Source organism: Eschrichtius robustus, chromosome 10 (assembly GCF_028021215.1).
Source record: "Eschrichtius robustus isolate mEscRob2 chromosome 10, mEscRob2.pri, whole genome shotgun sequence".
NCBI lineage: Eukaryota > Metazoa > Chordata > Mammalia > Artiodactyla > Eschrichtiidae > Eschrichtius > Eschrichtius robustus.
This window is the reverse complement of record NC_090833.1, coordinates 109872214-109892022: the sequence shown is the minus strand read 5'-3', so window position 1 is coordinate 109892022 and position 19809 is coordinate 109872214. Positions and strand designations below refer to the sequence as shown.

The window sequence follows — 19809 nt, the reverse complement described above, 5'->3', positions numbered from 1 at the left end:
AAAAAAAAAAACCAAAAAAAAAAACCCAGCTTCTGTGAAGTTTAAGTAAGAAAAAGATAAGCTTTGGGGACTCCCCTGGTGGCACAGGGGGTAAGACTTGTGCTCCCTCCCAGTGCACGGGGGTTCCGGGTTCGATGCCTGGTCAAGGGAACTAGATCCCACGTGCATGCTGCAGCTGAGAGTTCGCATGCCACAACTAAGGAGGCAGCAAGCTGCAACTAAGGAGCCCACCTGCTGCAACTAAGACCCAGCGTGACCAAATAAATAAATATTTTTTTTAAAAAAAGAAAAAGATAAGCTTTAAAGTGACTTAGAATTGAATTGTAGGAAATAAAACAAAGGTATCAAGCAGCATTAGAACATTTATCAAGACAAGGAGAGGCCACGTGACATGGCAGAGAGAACAAGCACTTCAGAGTCTAACATTCTGGGGTTTGGTTCTGGCTGTCCCACGGCCTAGCTGTATATCCGTGAGCAAGTTCAGTCACCTCCCGGAACCGTTCCTCAGGTGTAAAGTGGAGGGGGTGATAACACCAACTTTGTAGGGTTATTGTGAGGATTAGAAATACTGTATATGGAGCCCAGTGCTTGATACATGGGAGATGAGAAGTGTTTTTCCCTCTGATGCCCACCAGTTCTCTGCTTCTCTGCAGACACCAGCTGGGTGTCCTGTAATCTAATTCGGTTTGGACCCGAACTACCCGGAGCGACCATCACACTCCACAGGTGTAAGGGCCCGAAGTTACCCAGGACTGCCCTCACTTCAGACGCCCGCTGCAAGTATCAGGGCCCCAGGGCACCCACATTTCTGTCCGACTTGGCTACAGTTGAGCGTTCCCGCAACTCTCAGGTTTCATAGTTTGCTGGAATGACTCACAAAACTCAGGAAAGCCCTTTACTTACTGTTACCAGTTTATTGTAAAAGATACAACTCGGGCACAGCCAAATGGAAGAGCTGCATGGGGTAAGGTGTGGAGGAAGGGTGAGGAGCTTCCGTGTCCTCTCCGGGTGCACCACCTTCCCAGCACCGGATGTGTTCACCAGCCAGGAAGCTCTAACCCCATCGTTAGGAGGTTTTTATGGATGTTCCATTTCGTAGGCGTGGTGGATGACAGCATTGGCCTTTGGTGATCAACCCCATCTCCAGCCCCTTTTTTCTCTCTCCCTGAGGTTTTGGGGTAGGGCTGAGAGTTCCAACCTTCTGATCAAGGCTTGGTCTTCCTGGCGACCAGCCCCAATCCTGAAGCCACCTAGGGATCTGCCTAGAGTCGCCAAATGAAAAGTCACATCGGTAAAAGATGCACCTATCACCTTTATCATTAAGGAAATTCCAAGAGTTTTAGGAGCTCTGTGCCAGGAACTGAGGACAAAGACCAAATATCTTTTCTATCTTACTTAACATAGGACACGTTAAGTAAATGCAGCTAGGTAGATGTGAATACCTGCCAGAAACCAATACAGCAAAGACACGTGTGGGACTTGTCACTTAACCCCAGACAGATGTCATCTGTAGTATCTCTGCTGCAAGTTAAAGATGAGAGAGAGTATCTTAATGGAATTTATATGTAAGACCTAGAAATACTCTTGTTTGCTATTCTTCACATGAAGTCAACATTTAGTAGAATATTATTGCCTGTGACAGTTTCCATACTTTAAAACAATAGTAAAATATTAGAATGGCTCAAGAAAATGAATGTTGAAATCATTCAAAGCGAAATATGAGAAAAGGTTAAAGGAAAAAGAAAGTTTGCTTAAATAGGTTTCTGAATGTCTTAGGAGGAGGAAAATGATAAGCACTTGTTCTCTGACCCTAGCAAATGAATTTTAGCAAATCCATTCATGTATAGACAAGGCACTAAAAGCAAAAGGAAATTAGTTTAAATTATAGTGTGAGGTATATACGTAAAATCGGATTCATATGGTTGTGAAGAACATCTTTTCCTGAACATCTGTTAAAACTATATATATCCTCTTTGGATGCCTTAGAAGTTCTTCATCTCCCGGAAGGCAAGACCAGATAATTTTCTGTGGTTTAGTATAAATTGAATATTTAAGTGTTTTTCACACTTCTGGCAACCTTTACTAAAAGTGTTCAAAGATATCTTGGGTATATCAGGAAAGGCTTTTTTGAAGGATGTGCGTCTTGACCTGGGTGGTGAAAGAATCATGTTGGAAGGGTTCTCTTCATATATAAATGTCAGGAATAAAGATAGAGGGTGGAATTAGGTAAGTTTGGGTAGAAAGTATCAGTAACGTGTAGGAAGAGCTAGAAAGAGTAACAGAAGAGGTTATAAAGGATTGGGGCAGCTAGCTCATGGAGGGCCTTGGATGGTAGGCTTATTAGAATTCAATACATTTCAAAATTGGAACCTATTGTTCTCCAACAGGAGAGTAGCAGAGGAGAACTGATTAGATTAACTGCATGCATTTGCTAGTTTTGTAGTTAAAAAATGGTCAAATATTGGCAGTTACAAGAAGTTCAGTCTAATAGTTTATGTATTCATAAAGCTGTTCAAAGCTTTTCTGTGAAACAAGCCATTCCTGGATCTTTTCCCTCCATTTTGCTCTCTCCTTATCCTGTATTCTCCCCCAAAGTATAGGTACTTCACCCTTAACACTTGGGCACGCATTCAGAATAGGTCACTTCCTGTCTCAGGCAAAGTAAAAACCAAAGGTAGCTAATTGAAATGACTAAACTATTTCAGACAACTAAAATGTTTTTTGAGTTACTCTTTGCACAAAATATCTGATGTTATAGTCCTTGGAAAATATTAAATCAAAGACATCTGCAACCCATCTCTTTAAATCTAGCTTGATAGGATCAATCATTGCCTAAGCTGATTTTCCTGATGATACAAAGCTCTTGGGAATTAAAATCCAATGGAAGAGGGGAAAGGTAACTGACTTGAAATTACATGTTCAGATTCTGTTTTTCAAATTCTATTTTACATTCCTAAAATGTAAAAAACCAACTTTGAAGTCAGTGATTGGGGATACTGGGAATTTTCTTTTAAAAATTACTTCATTGTAAATATTCAAAGTCACATAGTGTTTATTGTGAAAACATGCTTAAAGAAGGAACAGTTTCTCTCTGATCAATTCTTCATTTTGCAACTCGGCTTAAAATTATTTTATTTTGGGATGCGAGCAGTGAATTCAGGATAGTGTAATCATTCTTATTATTCTGATTGCTTATTTTTTAAAGTGGATCATACTATGTATACTGGCTTTGGTAATCTGCTTTTGTAAAAGAAGTCGAGTTAACATCTGTCACTGTACTCCTTTAACTTATATATCATGTATGTTTTTCTATAGCAATATTTTAATGACCATGTAAATATTTCATTAATATACTATAGTTTAAGCAGTTATCAATATTATACATTTAATTTGCTTCTCATTTTTTGTTATTCTTAACATTGCTGTAAGATTCTTTATGTACATATATGATTATTTACTTAAAACAGGTTCCTAGAAAGTTGAATTGCTGGGTCAAGGGATACTTATTTTTTAAGGCAAATTGCCCTGCAGAAAGCTTTACTGATTTATATTCCCACCAACAGTGTATGTAATTGCCTTTTCTGTAAACTTTGGACAATATTGTAAATTGCCTTTTTAAAAGATAATTGCTAGCTTAGTAAGTGAAAATAAAGGTGTTTCATGCTTATTTTAATTTGCTTATTAGTAAGTGGAACATTTTATATTGTCTAGCCTTTTGCATTTCCTTTGTTAGATTGTTTTCTTTTAAAGTTTTTTTTTTTTGGTTGGAAAAAATATCTAAGCCATATATTTGTTTCTGATTAGTTTTTGAATTTGTAATTTACTACTAAACATGTAAGGTATGGTGAGATAACATCTCTATAAAGATAAATGCTTTTCTCAACATCAGCCTGTAGGGGTCTCTCTAAACCAAATTTTTGGGAATGAAACCGATTTTGAGAAACTCTTAAAATTGTCTGTGATCCAGGGGCAGTCCCGGCGAGTCCAAGTGGAAGTGAAGTCTGTGCAGGAATCTGGGACTTTACCGCTGATGGAAGAATGTATATTGTCTGTTGGCATTGGATGTGTAAAAGTCAGGGCGCCGAGATCGCCCAAGACTCATGAAACCATCCATGTAAGTCTCTGTTGACAGACCCAGCCAGACAAGAGAGTCTTTTGCAACCTGTCAGGAAACTGCCTTCCACAAACAATTCTTTCAGTATTTTATTTCCTTGGATATCTTTTTTTCTTTGCTTTTCTTTCTTTTTTTTTTTTTTTTTTTAACTGTATTGCATTTGCGTGGAACCACTGCACCAGCTTGTTGGTTTTCCCTGGTACACGGCAAACTGAGGGTTAACACGTCTCAGCCTCCAGGAGCTCCTCAGTGCCTGCCGGTGATTACCGCCCTCCCCACCCCTCTGCAGAAACCCCCTGCTGGCTCATAAAGACTATTTGCCAGCAGGTGTTTGATTTCCCCTGGGGAGTGGGACTATAAACCCAGCAGGGAGAGTATTGTACTAGCTCCCCGAAAAGGTCAAATGAGTGTTCTTCACTTTCCTATGAGAAGCTCAAGGTTGCACTCCAACTCCCTGAAAACTGTAAAACCGAGAGTGAGGGTGAGCGTGGGAGGGAGATGAAAAAGCGTATTCGTTAAATTAGAAAATACAAAGTGTGGGAGAAGATTCAAACTTGTTTAGCGTAGTCTGAGTCTTGGATAAATGATTGTTTCGGCTCTGCATAATGTATTTTTTCTCTTAGGAGGAAGAGGAGGACATGGACAGTTACCAGGTAATGAAGCAAGGGTTATCCTCGTCAGATAAGCTTGATTAAAGTACTCAATTACACATTCCTGAGCCTCGCCATACTGTTACTTAGTAACTGTACAATTAGCTTTGATTCAAATATTGCTTTGTCTCAAGTTAAAACAGAGAAGGGAACAATCATTTGTGACTGTTATCCTTTTCCAAACCTGGAGCTGCCCATCCAGGCCCCTGCAGATCCATTCTTCAGGGCCTCTTCCTTGCACTTTTTCTCTCCTTTTTCCCTGGAAGAGCTGTCGCAGACTTGGCTTCAGTCAAGCCAGGCCCCTTAGGTATTTTCCATACTTTAAGCCACATCTCCTTTCCCTACCTCCTGGAATCATACAGGTTTTGTTTTGTTTGTTGTACCCCGCCCCCCTTTCCCTAATCTCCTGCAAGATTGTGTTTACGTCTGATAAATTGTATTTTGTGAGTCTGGTTAGTCATCGTTTAGCACCGTCAGAGCTCTTCGGATCCTGATTATGTCAGCCAGCGCAGTCACCCTCCTGGTTTGGCTTCATTCTAATTGGATAAAAATGTCTGCTTTCCTATAAGTCGCTGATAAAAGTATTGAGGGTTAAATACAGAGTCCTGTGGCGCAACCGTAGGGACTTCTTTCAAGCTGACGTTATTCCATTAATCACTATTCTTTGGATGTGATATTTCAGTCTTCTATAATGTCTTCCAAGTAGATCCATTGCACATTTCTCCTTCTTGTCCACAAGAATGTCATGAGCTATTTGGTTAAGTGCCTTAGTGAAATCCAGATACTCCCAATATGCTCAGCATTCCACTGATCTACCCAGTCACGTAACTTTATTACAGAAGGAAATGAGGTAAGATGGGTGCACAGTCAGGTGTTGGCCGGTAGAGTTGTTAGTCTGTTGGTAACGTCCCGCCCGCCACCCCCCCAAAAAAACCCACAGAAACTAGGGAGAGAAGCTTTTACATGATTTGTAGATACTGGTGAAACATGTTGAAGGCTGTAGTTAAGAAATTTGAAGAGTTCTTCTGATGGTTCTAAGGGATATAAATTTGAGGATTATCGAGTAGTATTTGTGATTTTTATCCAGCAAAGAGACCTTGTAGAAGATCTTAGCTGCACGAGTGCTTGGAGTTCTACCCTTTGAGCCAATAGAAATAAAACTGGTTCTGGATTATCAGAGTGCCCTTTCAGAAATGGTGTTACTCTAGGACAGTAATGCTTTAATTTCTGAAAGTTTCTATTCTGAATAATGGTTGGAGTCAACTAGTAGTGGTAAGAAAAATGCTAGGGTATAATACTTTACATTTCTGAAGCATATTAGAGTAAGGTAAGATAGAGTATTGGTTTCAGATATATTGTCTTGACATTATATTTACTATAATCCCCTTGTTTGCTTCTAGGATCGGGATTTAGAGAGACTACGTAGAAAATGGCTAAATGCATTAACAAAGCGTCAGGAGTACTTAGATCAACAACTGCAAAAGCTTGTCAGTAAACATGGTATGATAAAGCAACTTCTAATATCGCCCCCCCCCCCCCCGCAAATCAGTGTGTTGCTAATTCCCATTTGCAGTTACATGAAATAAAAGTAGACAAACACATCAGTAGTGGGAATGGCGAGAACATAGGAATGGCGCTTATTGGTGTCACATCCTTTCAAAAGGACAGTTATCCAGTTGTAAGGATGTCTTTGCATAGGTCTCCCTTCCCCCCCAACAAAGAGGAAATAGAGTATGTGCAGTAAACATTGTCCCTCAGAAATAACTAAAGGAAGATGCTAACATGTCTTGATTTCTGGTCCAGAGGCACTTGAGCCCTCTGCCTCTCCAAGAGATCATTCCTGTGCTGTTCCACCATAGGCCTTCCATGAACTGAAGACGGCCTCTCTGTGAGAGCACACCAGCCTCGCTAGCTTATAGTTAGTTTTTTATCGTGAGCTTTTTATCACGAATTAGGGAAGTAATAAGTTGCTAGTGAACCCCCCCTCAACCAATAGGTGGAATATAGGAACATCCTGTGGATAACGTAGGACAAAGCGTAAACAGCAGGCAAGAAGCGGGACACCTGTATTTGATCCTCATTCTTGATGTTCTAGATAAAACAGAGGACGATGCCGACCGGGAAGCTCAACTCCTCGAGATGAGGTTGACTCTGACTGAGGAGAGGAACGCGGTCATGGTCCCCTCGGCCGGCAGTGGGATTCCAGGGGCCCCGGCAGAATGGTATGGGTGCTGCCCTGGGTCTTCTGAAGTTCTCTGTGCTCACGGAGCTGCCCGCTTTCTCTCTTGAGTGTTGCCTCTGCTTTGATTAATGGATGACTTACCGTAGCGTGTGGGAAAAAAGGTGTTTTAATTAGAGGAGGTGTTAAATTATTTTCATGAGTTGGAATAACTGTGGCCTAAAACTGTTTTATTAAGTGATATTGTTTTTGGCCCAAGTAATTAAGATTTCTGAGAATCTAAATCAATATTTAGTACCATTGCACTTAGCATTTAAAAAAACAGTTAATATGTTAATTACTTGGGTCATTCCCTTAAAAGACTATTCAGTCATAATAAAATTGCGTCACCAGGTGTTTTTGATTTTGGTACTAGCTTAAACTGAACTGTCAGCAAATGTTCTCTGCCACTTTATAGAAATTAAAAATAGTAAATTAAGCCGCATGGGGCCCTTAGGTAACTTTATAAGAAAGCACATTTAAACAAGGGAGCTTCAACTTCAGTGATGAACAGGCATATGTGTTTTCTAAGACTGAGTTCTGATATCAGAGCATATGATAATTATACATGGAAGCACCAGAGAAAAGAAGCAGCAGTGACAGTTAAGTCTTTGGCATCTCTGATGTGAAATTATGGCTAACCCAGTACCCAGAATTATCATTGGTTGACCTGTAATTGCTCTGAATGTGTGAAGGCTGAGTCGTGAAGCACATGCCACTGAGAAAGGCTGCTTTATTTGAGGTGCTGTTGTTCGTTATGTTCTAGGACGCCGGTTCCTGGGATGGAAGCACACATTCCTGTTATATTCCTTGACTTAAACGGTAAGTTAAGAGGTGCCTTCCGAAGGCAGCTCTGACAAATTAGTGTCCAAGTAACACTTACATTCTAACAAAGTATGCAGTTAGGCAATTCTGTAAGCCTAAGGTTTGGGTCTGTTTTATGTGTGCCAAAGGACTCTAATCCTTGACAAAGAATGAATTTCCTGTAAGGATAGTATTTTTTTTTTTAACAGTGATAGGTATGTCTCATCATGATGTGGTCTCACATTTCATTCTACAACCCATACTGCTCTGTGTGCTTTGTTCTCCCGTCAATTTAGGATGCTAGTAATGTTTTCCACACTTAAGATATTTTCTTCTTTAATTCTCAGGAGGACTCCTCTCCAGAAAGGACTAATAACTAGTGATGCTTATGTAGCATGTTTCTTTTATCTGGTGTCTTCTTAGCATTACCTAATGAATTTCTCACTTTATCTGTGAGTTCTTGTACCATTCATCCCTGCATTGCCTATTTTTTTTTTAAATGTCATTTTTTTCCCCCTCATGTAAGATATTTTGGATGTGGCTACATTTTACATATATTCTGTCTGAGGAGGGAAATAAAAATGAAAAGGTAGATTAAAGAGCTAAAAATAAGTTTGAAAGTCAGCATTTAAATTCCAAAGACATCTGCAGAAGAACTGTGTATTAAAATGAACCATCCTAAATAGACAAGCTTGGATGTCCTCAGTGGTTTTCTTCTGCCCTGAAAGTGCGTTACAGCATCTCAGGTATTTAGCATCTTGTGCTGCTTGGCTTACTTGGACCTGTGGGAGTTTTTCATATACACGCGGAGTCAGAGAAGAACACTTAGCCACTTTTGCACCGTACGTCCACCCGTCGGGGTTTTAATGTATTGCCACAGCACTCTATCCTGCCTTGTTCTCTTGAGCCTTGGAGACTGAGGGCGACTCTGTCTTGTTCTTACCTGAGGTTCCGAGATAGGTGAGGGGTGTGTGTGTGTAGGAGGGTTAGAAAGTGGAAGAGAATAAGCTTCAAGAAGACCTATTAGTATGGATATTGCAAGACAGGAACAGCACCCTGTTCAGCCTATGCTCGTTCTTAGTCCACACAAGCCCATGTACTAGAAGCAATACTTTCGACGTTTACTTGCAAGCTTAAGATGCATAGGGAGTTGGGAGGGCCAGGCTTGGAAATGAATAACCAAAGGGCCACAGGGCAGCCCTTCAGTTTCTTAACTGTCAGATGATTGGAATCACTCTCACTCTCATTTCTTCAGTGCACTAAAAGACAGGGAATTGGGGTTCTAATCCTATCATTAACATTTATGGGCTGACCTGGAGTAACCTCTTGGGTTTCTTGGCTTCGGTTGCCTTCCAAGTAAAATAAGGCACGGAGGTAGGAGATTGGATTTAGGTAATTTCTTGAGGCGTTTTCCATCTCTAAGATCTGTGAACTGTTTAATGGTCATCATCTGTGTGATGTAAGATTTCAGAGCCAAAAAGCAAATGAAATTTGAGGCAGGAGAATTCTGCTACTAAGCACATTGAAATTTAGCTGGTAGGGGTTATGCTTTAAAATGATCTCCATATTTAATGGAACTTCTCTGCTTTTAGCTGATGATTTCAGCTCTCAGGATAATCTTGATGACCCAGAAGCTGGTGGATGGGATGCTACCCTGACTGGAGAAGAAGAGGACGAGTTCTTTGAACTGCAGATTGTCAGACAGCATGATGGAGAGGTAAATAAAGCATAACTCGGGAAGACTGGATGAAAAGTAGTTTCTTTAACCTTTCCACAAGCCTTTGAAAACAGTCAACAAGGTAATCATTTCAGTGCTTACGTTTCTCAAGAAATATAAATGAAAACCTTTCAGTATGATTTCCAGAAAGAAGGGAACCACTTCCAGAAGGAGTAGACCAATCAGATCACATCCATTCACTGTTTTACTTCTTTTCCTGGTAAAGGATCTTTGTGAGTAATTCATAGTTCAGGTCAGCAGTGGTCTACTCTCTGGGGAAATGCTCCTGAGGTACATAGAGGTAAAATGGCACAGTGTTTGGGATTGACTTCGAAATGCTTTAGTAAAGACTTCTTAATAAGGGGGAAAAAGAATAGATGAAACCACATGATAATATTTGAATCTGAGTGATGGGTATACACTGTGGGCTTATTTTCTAATTTGGAGCATATTGGAAAAATTATAAAACATATTAAGGAAGGAAAGCCGACGTGATACTTTGAAGGACACACCATCACATAGTGAGTGGTATTCTGAAGATGCAAAACTTGAACTGCGGTGCATTCTGTGAAACAGTGGACCTGCACCCTTCTTTAATAAGTCAGTGCCATGAGTGACAAAGAAAGCCTGGGGAACCAGCCTAGATGAAAGTAGACTAAAAGAACAGGACAGCTGAATGAAGTTTGTGATCCTGGGTCAGAACAGTTGAAACATTTGAATGTGGACTCCGTATTATATAGTAGTATTGTATTGATGTTAAATTCCTGAAAATGATAATTGTCCTATGGTTAAGTTACAGGATGTCCTTGCTCTTAGAAGATACTTGCTGAAGTACTTAGGGATGCAGAGTTACCTGTCTATAACTTACTCTAAAGTGGTTCAGTAAAAAAAAACCCCCAAAAAACAACAGCAATACTGTGTGTGTTTGTGTGAGAGAGAGGGAAAAGGGCAAAATGTTAACAGGTGGTGAATCTACCTGAAAGAAATACAGGAGTTCATTGTACTAAATTTGCAACTTTTATGTTTGAGTATTTTTCAAGATAAATAAATTTTAGCTGCCGGCCAGGAACAGCCCGCTCTGTACTCCCCCGAGTAGGTGCCTGAGGCCACATCCTGGGATTCCCATGGTCTCCCAGGGCAGTTCTCTTAGCAGAACTGCACTCATTGACTGGCCTGTTCCACTTCAGCCCAAGCCAAGACGTTTCCTTGTGGCGGTTTGTGCTTTAGGAGGAGGGGGTGACTCTTCTGTCTTCTCTGCAGGTGAGAGCGGAAGCCTCCTGGGACTCCGCAGTGCACAGCTGCCCTCAGCTGAGTAAAGGCACACCCGCGGATGAGCGAGTGTTTCTCATCGTGCGGGTGACGGTCCAGCTCAGCCATCCGGCCGACATGCAGTTGGTATTACGCAAGCGCATTTGTGTCAGTGTTCACGGCCGGCAGGTGAGTCATTGATCCTAGTCGAAGAAATGACTTTGGGTCAGACGCGAGGGCGGGGCTGTGGAAGGATTGCTCTGGCCTCCTGTCCCCCCAGGCTCTGTGAAGCTCTGAGCTTTTCTCTTTCAGGTGACTATTGCTGTCCTATAACCGTGCTTGCTTCAGTCCTGGAACCCGTCAGCCTGACTTCCTCCTAGACGACCCTGAATTGTTACCCTGAATCTTTGTTACTGCGGAGTCACAGCTCGCAGCCCTTCCTTTGGGTGCCATAGGGCCCTGTCAAGGCGAAGTTCGCTGTTTTTGTCTCTGACTTTTCATCTGGGTCTTACAAGATGAGAGCGTTCGCAGCAGATGAGCAGTGGCTTGTGCTGCTCACCCTTCGCTTTCCGTGCCTTTCTTTTCTTTCAGTCCTCTCTGCCGGCTCACTGATTGTGCATGTGGAGAGAGTACTCTGTCAAGCTTTGGGGTAAAAAGATGAATAAGAAATAATCTGCATCCTTAAAGAGCCAGTGTCCACTGGCCTATGAGTGTGTAAGCAGACAACTCTCTTCTACTGTGGTAGTGCAGCTCAGAGGGTGAGAGCGCAGTCAGGGAAGGCTTCAAAGAGGAGGGGGCACGTGAGCTGCTCCGTTGCAGGCAGCGGTGGTTGGCAGGCAGAGGGGTCGCTGGCTGTTTCCCTGAGAGGAGGAAATATCCGTGCAGAGGTGGTGACAAAGGAAAGGGCGTGGCAGCTTGGAGACCGTGAGAAGCAGAGTGTGACGGGGTGTGCCGCAGAGGCCACGGCTGTGGCCATCAACACAGTTGCAGCTAGATTATGAAGGACCTTGTGCCGTATGAACTGGTTTAGTAGAAAACTTCTAGATAAGAGTATAAAGGATTTCTGCTGTTGGTTCTGCAATGATACGATTTGGGAGGTTGGTTCTAGGGATTCTTCTCAATACACTGGCTAAAACCAGGACAGATGAAAATAAATCTTTTCATTTAGAAGAGTACAGTCACGGTTGACAGAGTCCTGGATGTAATCTCCACCCCTAAAAATTAATCTTTAGTTCTAAATGTCACACTGATATCAATCTTTGAATGAAGACCGGCAGTGATGCTGTTAAAATTGCAGCTCTTTAGCTTGGCGATCCAGCATCAGTACATACAGGTCATGGGGTAGCTGTAGATGTATGTGCCATGTCTCCCATTCACTCTTTGCTTGGTCTCCCTCTTCTCGGAAGTCTTTTTTTTTTCCTTTTTAATAAATTTATGTATTTTATTTATTTATTTTTGGCTGCATTGGGTCTTCGTTGCTGCATGCAGGCTTTCTCTAGTTGCAGTGAGTGGGGGCTGCTCTTGGTTGCCGTGCGTGGGCTTCTCACTGCGGTGGCTTCTCTTGTTGCGGAGCATGGGCTCTAGGCTCACGGGCTTCAGTAGTTGTGGCACGTGGGCTCAGTAGTTGTGGCTTGCGGGCTCTAGAGTGCAGGCTCAGTAGTTGTGGCGCACGGGCTTCTTTGCTCCGCAGCATGTGGGATCTTCCCGGACCAGGGCTCGAATCATGTCCCCTGCATTGGTAAGCGGATTCCTAACCACTGCACCACCTTGTAAGGCTGGAGTCAAGAGTGAAGGGAAGAAATAAATGCATTCTAAGAGGCTCTTGCATTCTAAGAGGCTAAAATCTTTTAAAAAGTTAACTAAAGATCACTGGATTATTATTAAGTTTGTGAAAATATGTACTTCTGAGACCAAACAGCTTTTTTCCTATTCTGCTTGGGGGTTTTTACCTATTTCCTACTTGGCTTTTGCATGAGGGAAAAAGGTTCAGTGTCAGTTTAATATTCTCTCTTCCTCTTCTCTTTATTCACCAATTATATTCTGCCCTCATCCCTGCGCTCTTCAACCTCTACAGGATGTTCGGTCTTAGCAGCGTCTTCAAATGAGTCATCTGTGCATTAATTCAACAGTTCAATTCTTAACCGTGCAAAGAGCACAGTCAGCATAAACAATGACCATGCACTCTTAAACCATTCTTCATAACGATCCTGCTTTGGTCAAGAATTAATGCCTGAACTTGTCAATATTCATAGTGCAAGATGTCCATCGTGCTGGAAAGAAAAAAAAAAAAAAAAAAAAAAGGATAAGGGTCACCAGCCCTTCCTTACATCTTCATTAGAAGGTCACTTTATCTTGTAGAAATCAACAGTCGTATTTCTGTAGCCTTTAAGCAGAGTTGAACCAGCTGCCTAGTGTGGTTCCAGAGTTTAGGGTTTGTACTTTTCATATATTCGGTATGGGACCTGTCACGTGGCAGGCATCATATAAATTGGTTTGGGGCACTAAGACAGAGTTGAGGAACTTACGTGTAGTGATTTGGATTCTGACTTACATTGAAAGTATGTTCTTTTCGTTTTTGGTTAGAGTGAATGTGGTGTCGTTTATGCTGTCTCTTTGTTAATGAAAACTCAGTTTTTGAGGTGGGAAACTATATCTTCTATTTTGTTTTTCTCTAGGGTTTTGCTCAGAGTCTCCTAAAAAAGATGTCACATCGAAGTTCTATTCCAGGCTGTGGAGTGACCTTTGAAATTGTCTCCAATATTCCAGAGGTGAAGGATCATATGAAATTTGAATTTACTAAAAATAAACATGTAGAAAGAGCTAAGTCCCTGAAAAGTCACCTACCCAAGAAATGTGTGTTAAATGAAAATGTATGTTTAGGAAAATGCTATAGATTTCTAGAGGAATTTCCTAATCTTAATTTGATTCAGAGTAAAATGTACTGGTGTGGCTTTAAAGGTTTTGGTCTTAGTATTTTGTTAAAGAAGACTCTTTTGAAAAGCAAATCAACACCTTTTTACCCACAGAAGAGGGTATAACCCTTGAAGGAAGGCAACACAGCATAACATAGAGTTTCAGGGTTTCATTTTGGAATGAAACAGAAATCTTGTTTCTGTCACCTCTTAGTGACGTGAACTTGGGTAAGTTACTTTGAGCCTAAATTTTTTCATTTATCAAATTGGGTTAGTGATACCTTCTGTACAGGGTTGTTTTTAAGGATTAAATGAGACAATATACACAAATTGTTGTGTACATGCTAAACAATAAATTGTAATTTCTATTATTATTATAGTTACTGTTATTATTTCTCTTTCTGAGCTAATTCAGATATGCACAGGAATCAAACAGAGCTGAAAATACCCCTGACAGGAGCTTGCTAGAGGATGTAGTTTATATATGCTTCCTAGTACTTAATTCCTGATTTAGACAGATTTATTCACTTGGTTATTGGCATAGCTAGTAACGAGGCCTTCCTTACAGGAGTAGGAGAAGTGAGGGGTCTAAGAAAAGGACCTGACGAAAAAGACAATAGTGGTTCCTTCTGCCACATTGACTACCCAGAATCGGGGAGTGAGTGGGGAGGTCCAGGCTGTGCTGCCCTTGGGGGTGGAAAATGGGAATGGGACCCTGGGGCGAGCACTCCCTCCTAAGCACACCATCCATGGTGCCTTCATTCTCTTGATTCAAGGGCTCAGTGCTTGTTGATTGATTCTGTTGATTATTTGAACAATAGATGGACAATATATATTTTAAGACAGACCAGGTTTTGGAAGAGTGAAAAGATTGCACAGTACTTAGGCTTTGTTTTAGAGTTCTTATATCACAGAACACTTTTCCTCTCAAATAATGTCAAGTAGTGACTCATTCTTTCCTGGACCTTCAAAGTATTAGGCTTACATAGCACATATTAACTGTTTATTTAATTTGGAGCCTGCTGACCATTAAAAAAATTGAGCCCCTTTTCGAGTTAGACAAGCTGCAAAATCTTGGATCTGGAATATATTACTCTTTGTATACTTATATGTGGGGCTAGAGATTTACTGTTTATTCTCTGTATCTGAGTGTTTTCTCTTTTTTCAGTTGTTTCAGATCTTAACTCTATAAAACGGTTTGAATGCAGTTGAGAAACAGTGACACTTGCAGTGAACTATCTTCAGTTTTTCCTTTTCTCCCATCATCTTTCTTCTTCTCTTCTCTCCTCATTTGTAGTTTTTTTTTTTTTTAATTTTATTTTTGACTGTGTTGGGTCTTCATTGCTGAGCGTGGGCTTTCTCTAGTTGTGGCGAGCGGGGGCTACTCTTCGTTGCGGTGCACAGGCTTCTCATTGCGGTGGCTTCTCTGTTGTGGAGCATGGGCTCTTGGTGCGCGGGCTTCAGTAGTTGTGGCACGTGGGCTCAGTAGTTGTGGCTTGCGGGCTCTAGAGCGCAGGCTCAGTAGTTGTGGCGCACGGGCTTAGATGCTCCGCGGCATGTGGGATCTTCCTGGACCAGGGCTCGAACCTGTGTCCCCTGCATTGGCAGGCGGATTCTTAACTACTGCGCCACCAGGGAAGGTCCCCCATTTGTAGTTTTCTTATCTTCTTTAACAGTGCTTTTATTCTTCAGGTGATACGGTTTTTCAAAGGGCGGAAATGTGGGGAAATCAGCAGAAAGATAAACATATAGCCTCACGTGATGGGGCTACCTGTTAATGATTAGCTAAACGTCTAAGTTGGGAAGTGTTAGGGTCACATTGTCGAATCCTGATGATGAAGAAAAAGGAGAAGTGAGATTTAAAGCTTATAGTGTAAGGACTGCACTAGTTTATTTTTTATTTCAAAATAAAATAAAAAGCTTCTTAAAAGCTAGAATTCATCATGAAAAAGCCTGGAAAAGTTCTGTGTTCCATATTACAGAAGCTTTGAGGGCTTGGTAGCAAAAAGAAGTGGTCATAGACCAGAGAGCAACAAGAGATGGTTTCGCCTTTCTTCCTTTTTTTTTTTTTTTTTTTTTTAAAGCTACTAGAATGCTTTCATTGCTAATGGGAGTGTAAAATGATACAACCACTGGCAGTTGATCATAAAGTTTAATAGACACCTGCGCTGTGACCCAGTAATTCTACTTCTAGGTCCTTACCCAAGAGAAATGAAAGCATATATCCATAAAGATCTGCACAGGAGTATTCAAAGCAGCTTAATTCAAAATAACCTAAAACTGGAAACAACCCAAACATCCATCAACAGACGAATGGATAAATAAATTGTGGCATATCCATACTGTGGAATATTACTCAGCCATACAAAGAAATGAACTATGTGAACGAATCTCTAAATCACTATGCTAAGTGAAAAGCCAGGTGCCAAAGGGTGTCATTCCATTTATGTGAACTTCTAAAACAGGTGAACTAATCTGTGGTGAAAGAAACGATCTTGCCTTGGGGGAAGGGTAGGGGTCGAACTTTCTGAGGAAATGGAAATGTTTTATTTCTTGATAAGAGATGGAAATGTTTTATATCTTGTGTGGATAACATGGATATATATATAACATATACATTTCTTTAAAACTCAGGTATCCTCTTTCTTAGAAAATCAGGATAATGTCTGTTCCCTTCAGATACCATAAAGTATTCCATGTCCAGTGGTAAAAAGCATACTCTATCAGGAGTCAGGAGACCTAATTCTAGTCTCGCTTATTTTGCTAATTATGCGACCTTCCTCTTGCCTCATTTGTAAAATGAGGACGATTCCTGGGCCCAAACGAATTACTGTAGGAGACAAAAGTTTTGTGAACTTAAGCTGTCTTCTGAATTTTTCCATATTTTCTCCGTTGTAAGGCTTATGTAAATTTTTTTAAAATAAATTTATTTATTTTATTGATTTATTTTTGGCTGCATTGGGTCTTCATTGCTGCACGCGGGCTTTCTCTAGTTGTGGCGAGCAGGGGCTACCCTTGATTGCAGTGTGCGGGCTTCTTGTTGCGGTGGCTTGCTTCTCTTGTTGTGGAGCATGGGTTCTAGGCGCACGGGCTTCAGTAGTTATGGCACGTGGGCTCAGTAGTTGTGGCTCGCGGGCTCTAGAGTGCAGACTCAGTAGTTGTGGTGCACGGGCTTAGTTGCTCTGCGGCATGTGGGATCTTCCCGGACCAGGGCTCGAACCCGTGTCCCCTGCGTTGGCAGGCAGGTTCTTAACCACCGCGCCACAAGGGAAGCCCATAAGGCTTATGTAAATTTTAAAAAATATTTTTGAAGTCAGAATGTGTCTTATAATTGATGATATCTTAAAGTTAATTGGCAGAGTTTTTTTCCCTCCTTAGTGGTATATAAGATGTCTTTTCTTAAAGTCGATGGCATCTTAAGATGCAGTGGCATGCAGATATATATTTTGTAGTCTTTGACGTTACTATAACAAACTCACCAGTAAGAAAAGTATCTGATTTTTCCTGAGAAGAGTACTTTGTTATGAGCCACATGAGCTTGAGATACCTGACTGAATTAACAAAGTCCCTCCCTGACTTGCAAACGTCCCATGTATATGCCTGGACCAGTTGTGTCCAGGGAGCTGGGCGAGTGAGAATTTGCTTGGTTACTTCTCTTCTTGGTCAGCTTCCAGCCTTTGGCCTCTGCCACTGCAGAGTTAGGGATTGAGACCACACTTGGAATATGTAGTCTGTAGGAGGCTGCTTAGCAAAAGGGTTGGAACCCAGCCCTTCTTTCCACTCTTAGCCTCCATACCTGTGTCTGTCTCCTGCGGGGGTTGTTTGGATCCCACACGTATCCAGCGGTTACCCCAGCTCCTCAGTCCTCCCTCTGGCCCCCCAAGATATGTTCAGGAAGTACTATTGTGGTTAGATTTCCAGCTAGCCCACCAAATCCTTTCTAACCAGGCATGTCTTTGTTTGCAATGGAAATGTAGGAGAGAACAATTTTGTTGAAAATGTGCTGTGTTTCAGCTGCTCTGTGTTTAACCAGCCTTTCAAGTGAACCTAACCACCATTTATACCATGATTTCTGTGGGAAAATGCATTTTGAGTTCCAAAAGCTGACTTTAAAATGGAATTTGGAATACATCCCATTTGTTCGTTCAGTACTCTTGTGTGTATTTGTATAGATCAGGAAGCTTTTGTAACATTTTCTTCTGCAAGGTACTTAATTTTAATACACAATTTTCCATTCTCCAGGATGCCCAGGGAGTAGAGGAACGAGAAGCATTAGCAAGAATGGCAGCTAATGTTGAAAACACGGCTTCTGCTGACTCGGAGGCGTATATTGAGAAATACCTCAGGAGTGTGCTGGCAGTGGAGAACCTTCTCACGTTAGATCGTCTTCGCCAGGTCAGCCGACAGAGCTGGTGGCCGTGGTGCCAGCCCAGCCTGACTCTGGGTTTGACTTTCCACAAGTCACAGTATTGTTACATCTAAACTTTTGAAGCCTCTAAGTGGAGCATATTAATTTAGATTAAACTTGCCGGGTAAGTCTTTGAAGACACAGAAACTACTGGAAAGTTACTTTTTCCAAGACCCTAAACGGTATCTAGTTGCCTGGAAGTAGTGGAAGAGAATATGTAACTCTTGGTGGCTAAGGAAGTAGTTTAGAAATTCCTTGATAATTGGGTCATAATGTCGCAGAAGGTAGAGTGCTGTGCCCTGCTTTGCCTCCACAGCCTCGGAGTGGATCTCTAGAAGGGAAAACAGAAGCGCCAGCCGTAAACCTAAGCCTCAGAGAAACCCTGAACTCCGTTTTATGTGGCAATGTTGAGACTTTGTTTTTTTTAACCAAAAATACTAATGAAAAATAAAAGTGAATGGCCTGCTTTTAATTATCTTTCTCTTGGGACTGACTTCTGGCCAGCTTCAAGGGGGCCGTCAGTAGATACAGAAAAGAATGATCCAGGTAACCTGTCAGCTGTTTAATTAACTTTGAGTATTCCACAGTGATGGTAATTGAGTCATTCCGTCGTGTGGAGTAACAGCCGTCGTTTAAAGAACTAGGAATGTGTCCATAGCTCAGAGCCTGCTTTAAGATACTGTTACTTTGGAAGTGTGTCTCTCATGTGTATTTTTCGTCTGTATTTTCTCTGACTGACAGGAAGTTGCAGTGAAGGAACAGTTGACGGGAAAAGGCAAGCTGAATAGGAGGAGTATTAGCTCTCCAAATGTGAACAGAGTGAGTACATGGGACCCCATTCTGTGCTCTGCTTTCGCTCCTCCTCTTTGCTTGGATAACTCCTTCCCATCCTTTGAATCTCATCTCGGATATCATTTCCTTCTATGAACTGATTTAAGTGTCCCCATTCTCTACCCTGAAGCATCGGTGCACCCCTCTGTCACTGCCCTTCCTAATTTTACAGGGAAAGTACCCGTGTGAGTCCCTCTGTAATGTTTCTCATTTATCTTCATGTCGCCAGTGCCTGGCACAGTGACTCTGTTAGGTGAGTGTTTGTTGTACTAAAGCAAAACTAGCCGAGTGCCTAGGGAAACTGTTTGAATTTTCTAGGCCAAACTGAATTACTTATAAATTGAGGAGAAGTCTGGACTAGGTTTATAAACTGTGATTTATCTCTGCTTTCCTTACTTTTGATAAAGATATGAATATGAGAGATAGTACACCTTTGTCTGAACTTGATACCCAGAAAAACCATGGTACAAGCATTGAAATAAAGAGCAACTGACCCTTAGCCTTGGTGTTGGAGAGGTCCCAGTGAGAGGCAGGATGGGTCTCAGGCTGGAGGGCACATGTGGCCCCGCGAGACTGAGTGACGTCACTGATGATCTCAGACGGAAAGATTGGGAACATTCTCAGGCAGTAAAAAATACCACTTTAACTCAGCGTAAATATCTTCTCACTCCTTCAGAAAATGATCTACTAAAATACACTGGTATGTGCAGAGATTTGGTATTTAGAATCCTATGGTTTAAAATAAATAGTTTGCGTGTATACATTTGCTACAATACCCAGAGAAAGGAGTTGTCCGATTAGGACAGGGTAAGGTAACCAGTAACCTGGTATCCTTTAAATAGAAGGGGATAAACAAATGAAGTGTCTCTTACTCGGGCCCAGCCAGCTGTTGCCTCAGTGTACGCTG

General features: G+C 41.6%; 1 protein-coding gene across 1 annotated transcript in view; it reads left to right on the top strand.

The window, feature by feature from the left end:
• The window catches only part of KIF13B (kinesin family member 13B), a 182381-nt gene that overhangs the window by 116842 nt on the left and 45730 nt on the right, over positions 1-19809 (top strand). Inside the window, exons 25-34 of the mRNA XM_068552242.1 lie at positions 3968-4114; positions 4738-4767; positions 6165-6264; positions 6860-6986; positions 7749-7804; positions 9379-9503; positions 10764-10940; positions 13427-13519; positions 17906-18058; positions 18813-18890. Of these exons, the coding sequence (XP_068408343.1) occupies positions 3968-4114; positions 4738-4767; positions 6165-6264; positions 6860-6986; positions 7749-7804; positions 9379-9503; positions 10764-10940; positions 13427-13519; positions 17906-18058; positions 18813-18890 (1086 nt within the window). The remainder of the gene's footprint in view (positions 1-3967; positions 4115-4737; positions 4768-6164; positions 6265-6859; positions 6987-7748; positions 7805-9378; positions 9504-10763; positions 10941-13426; positions 13520-17905; positions 18059-18812; positions 18891-19809) is intronic.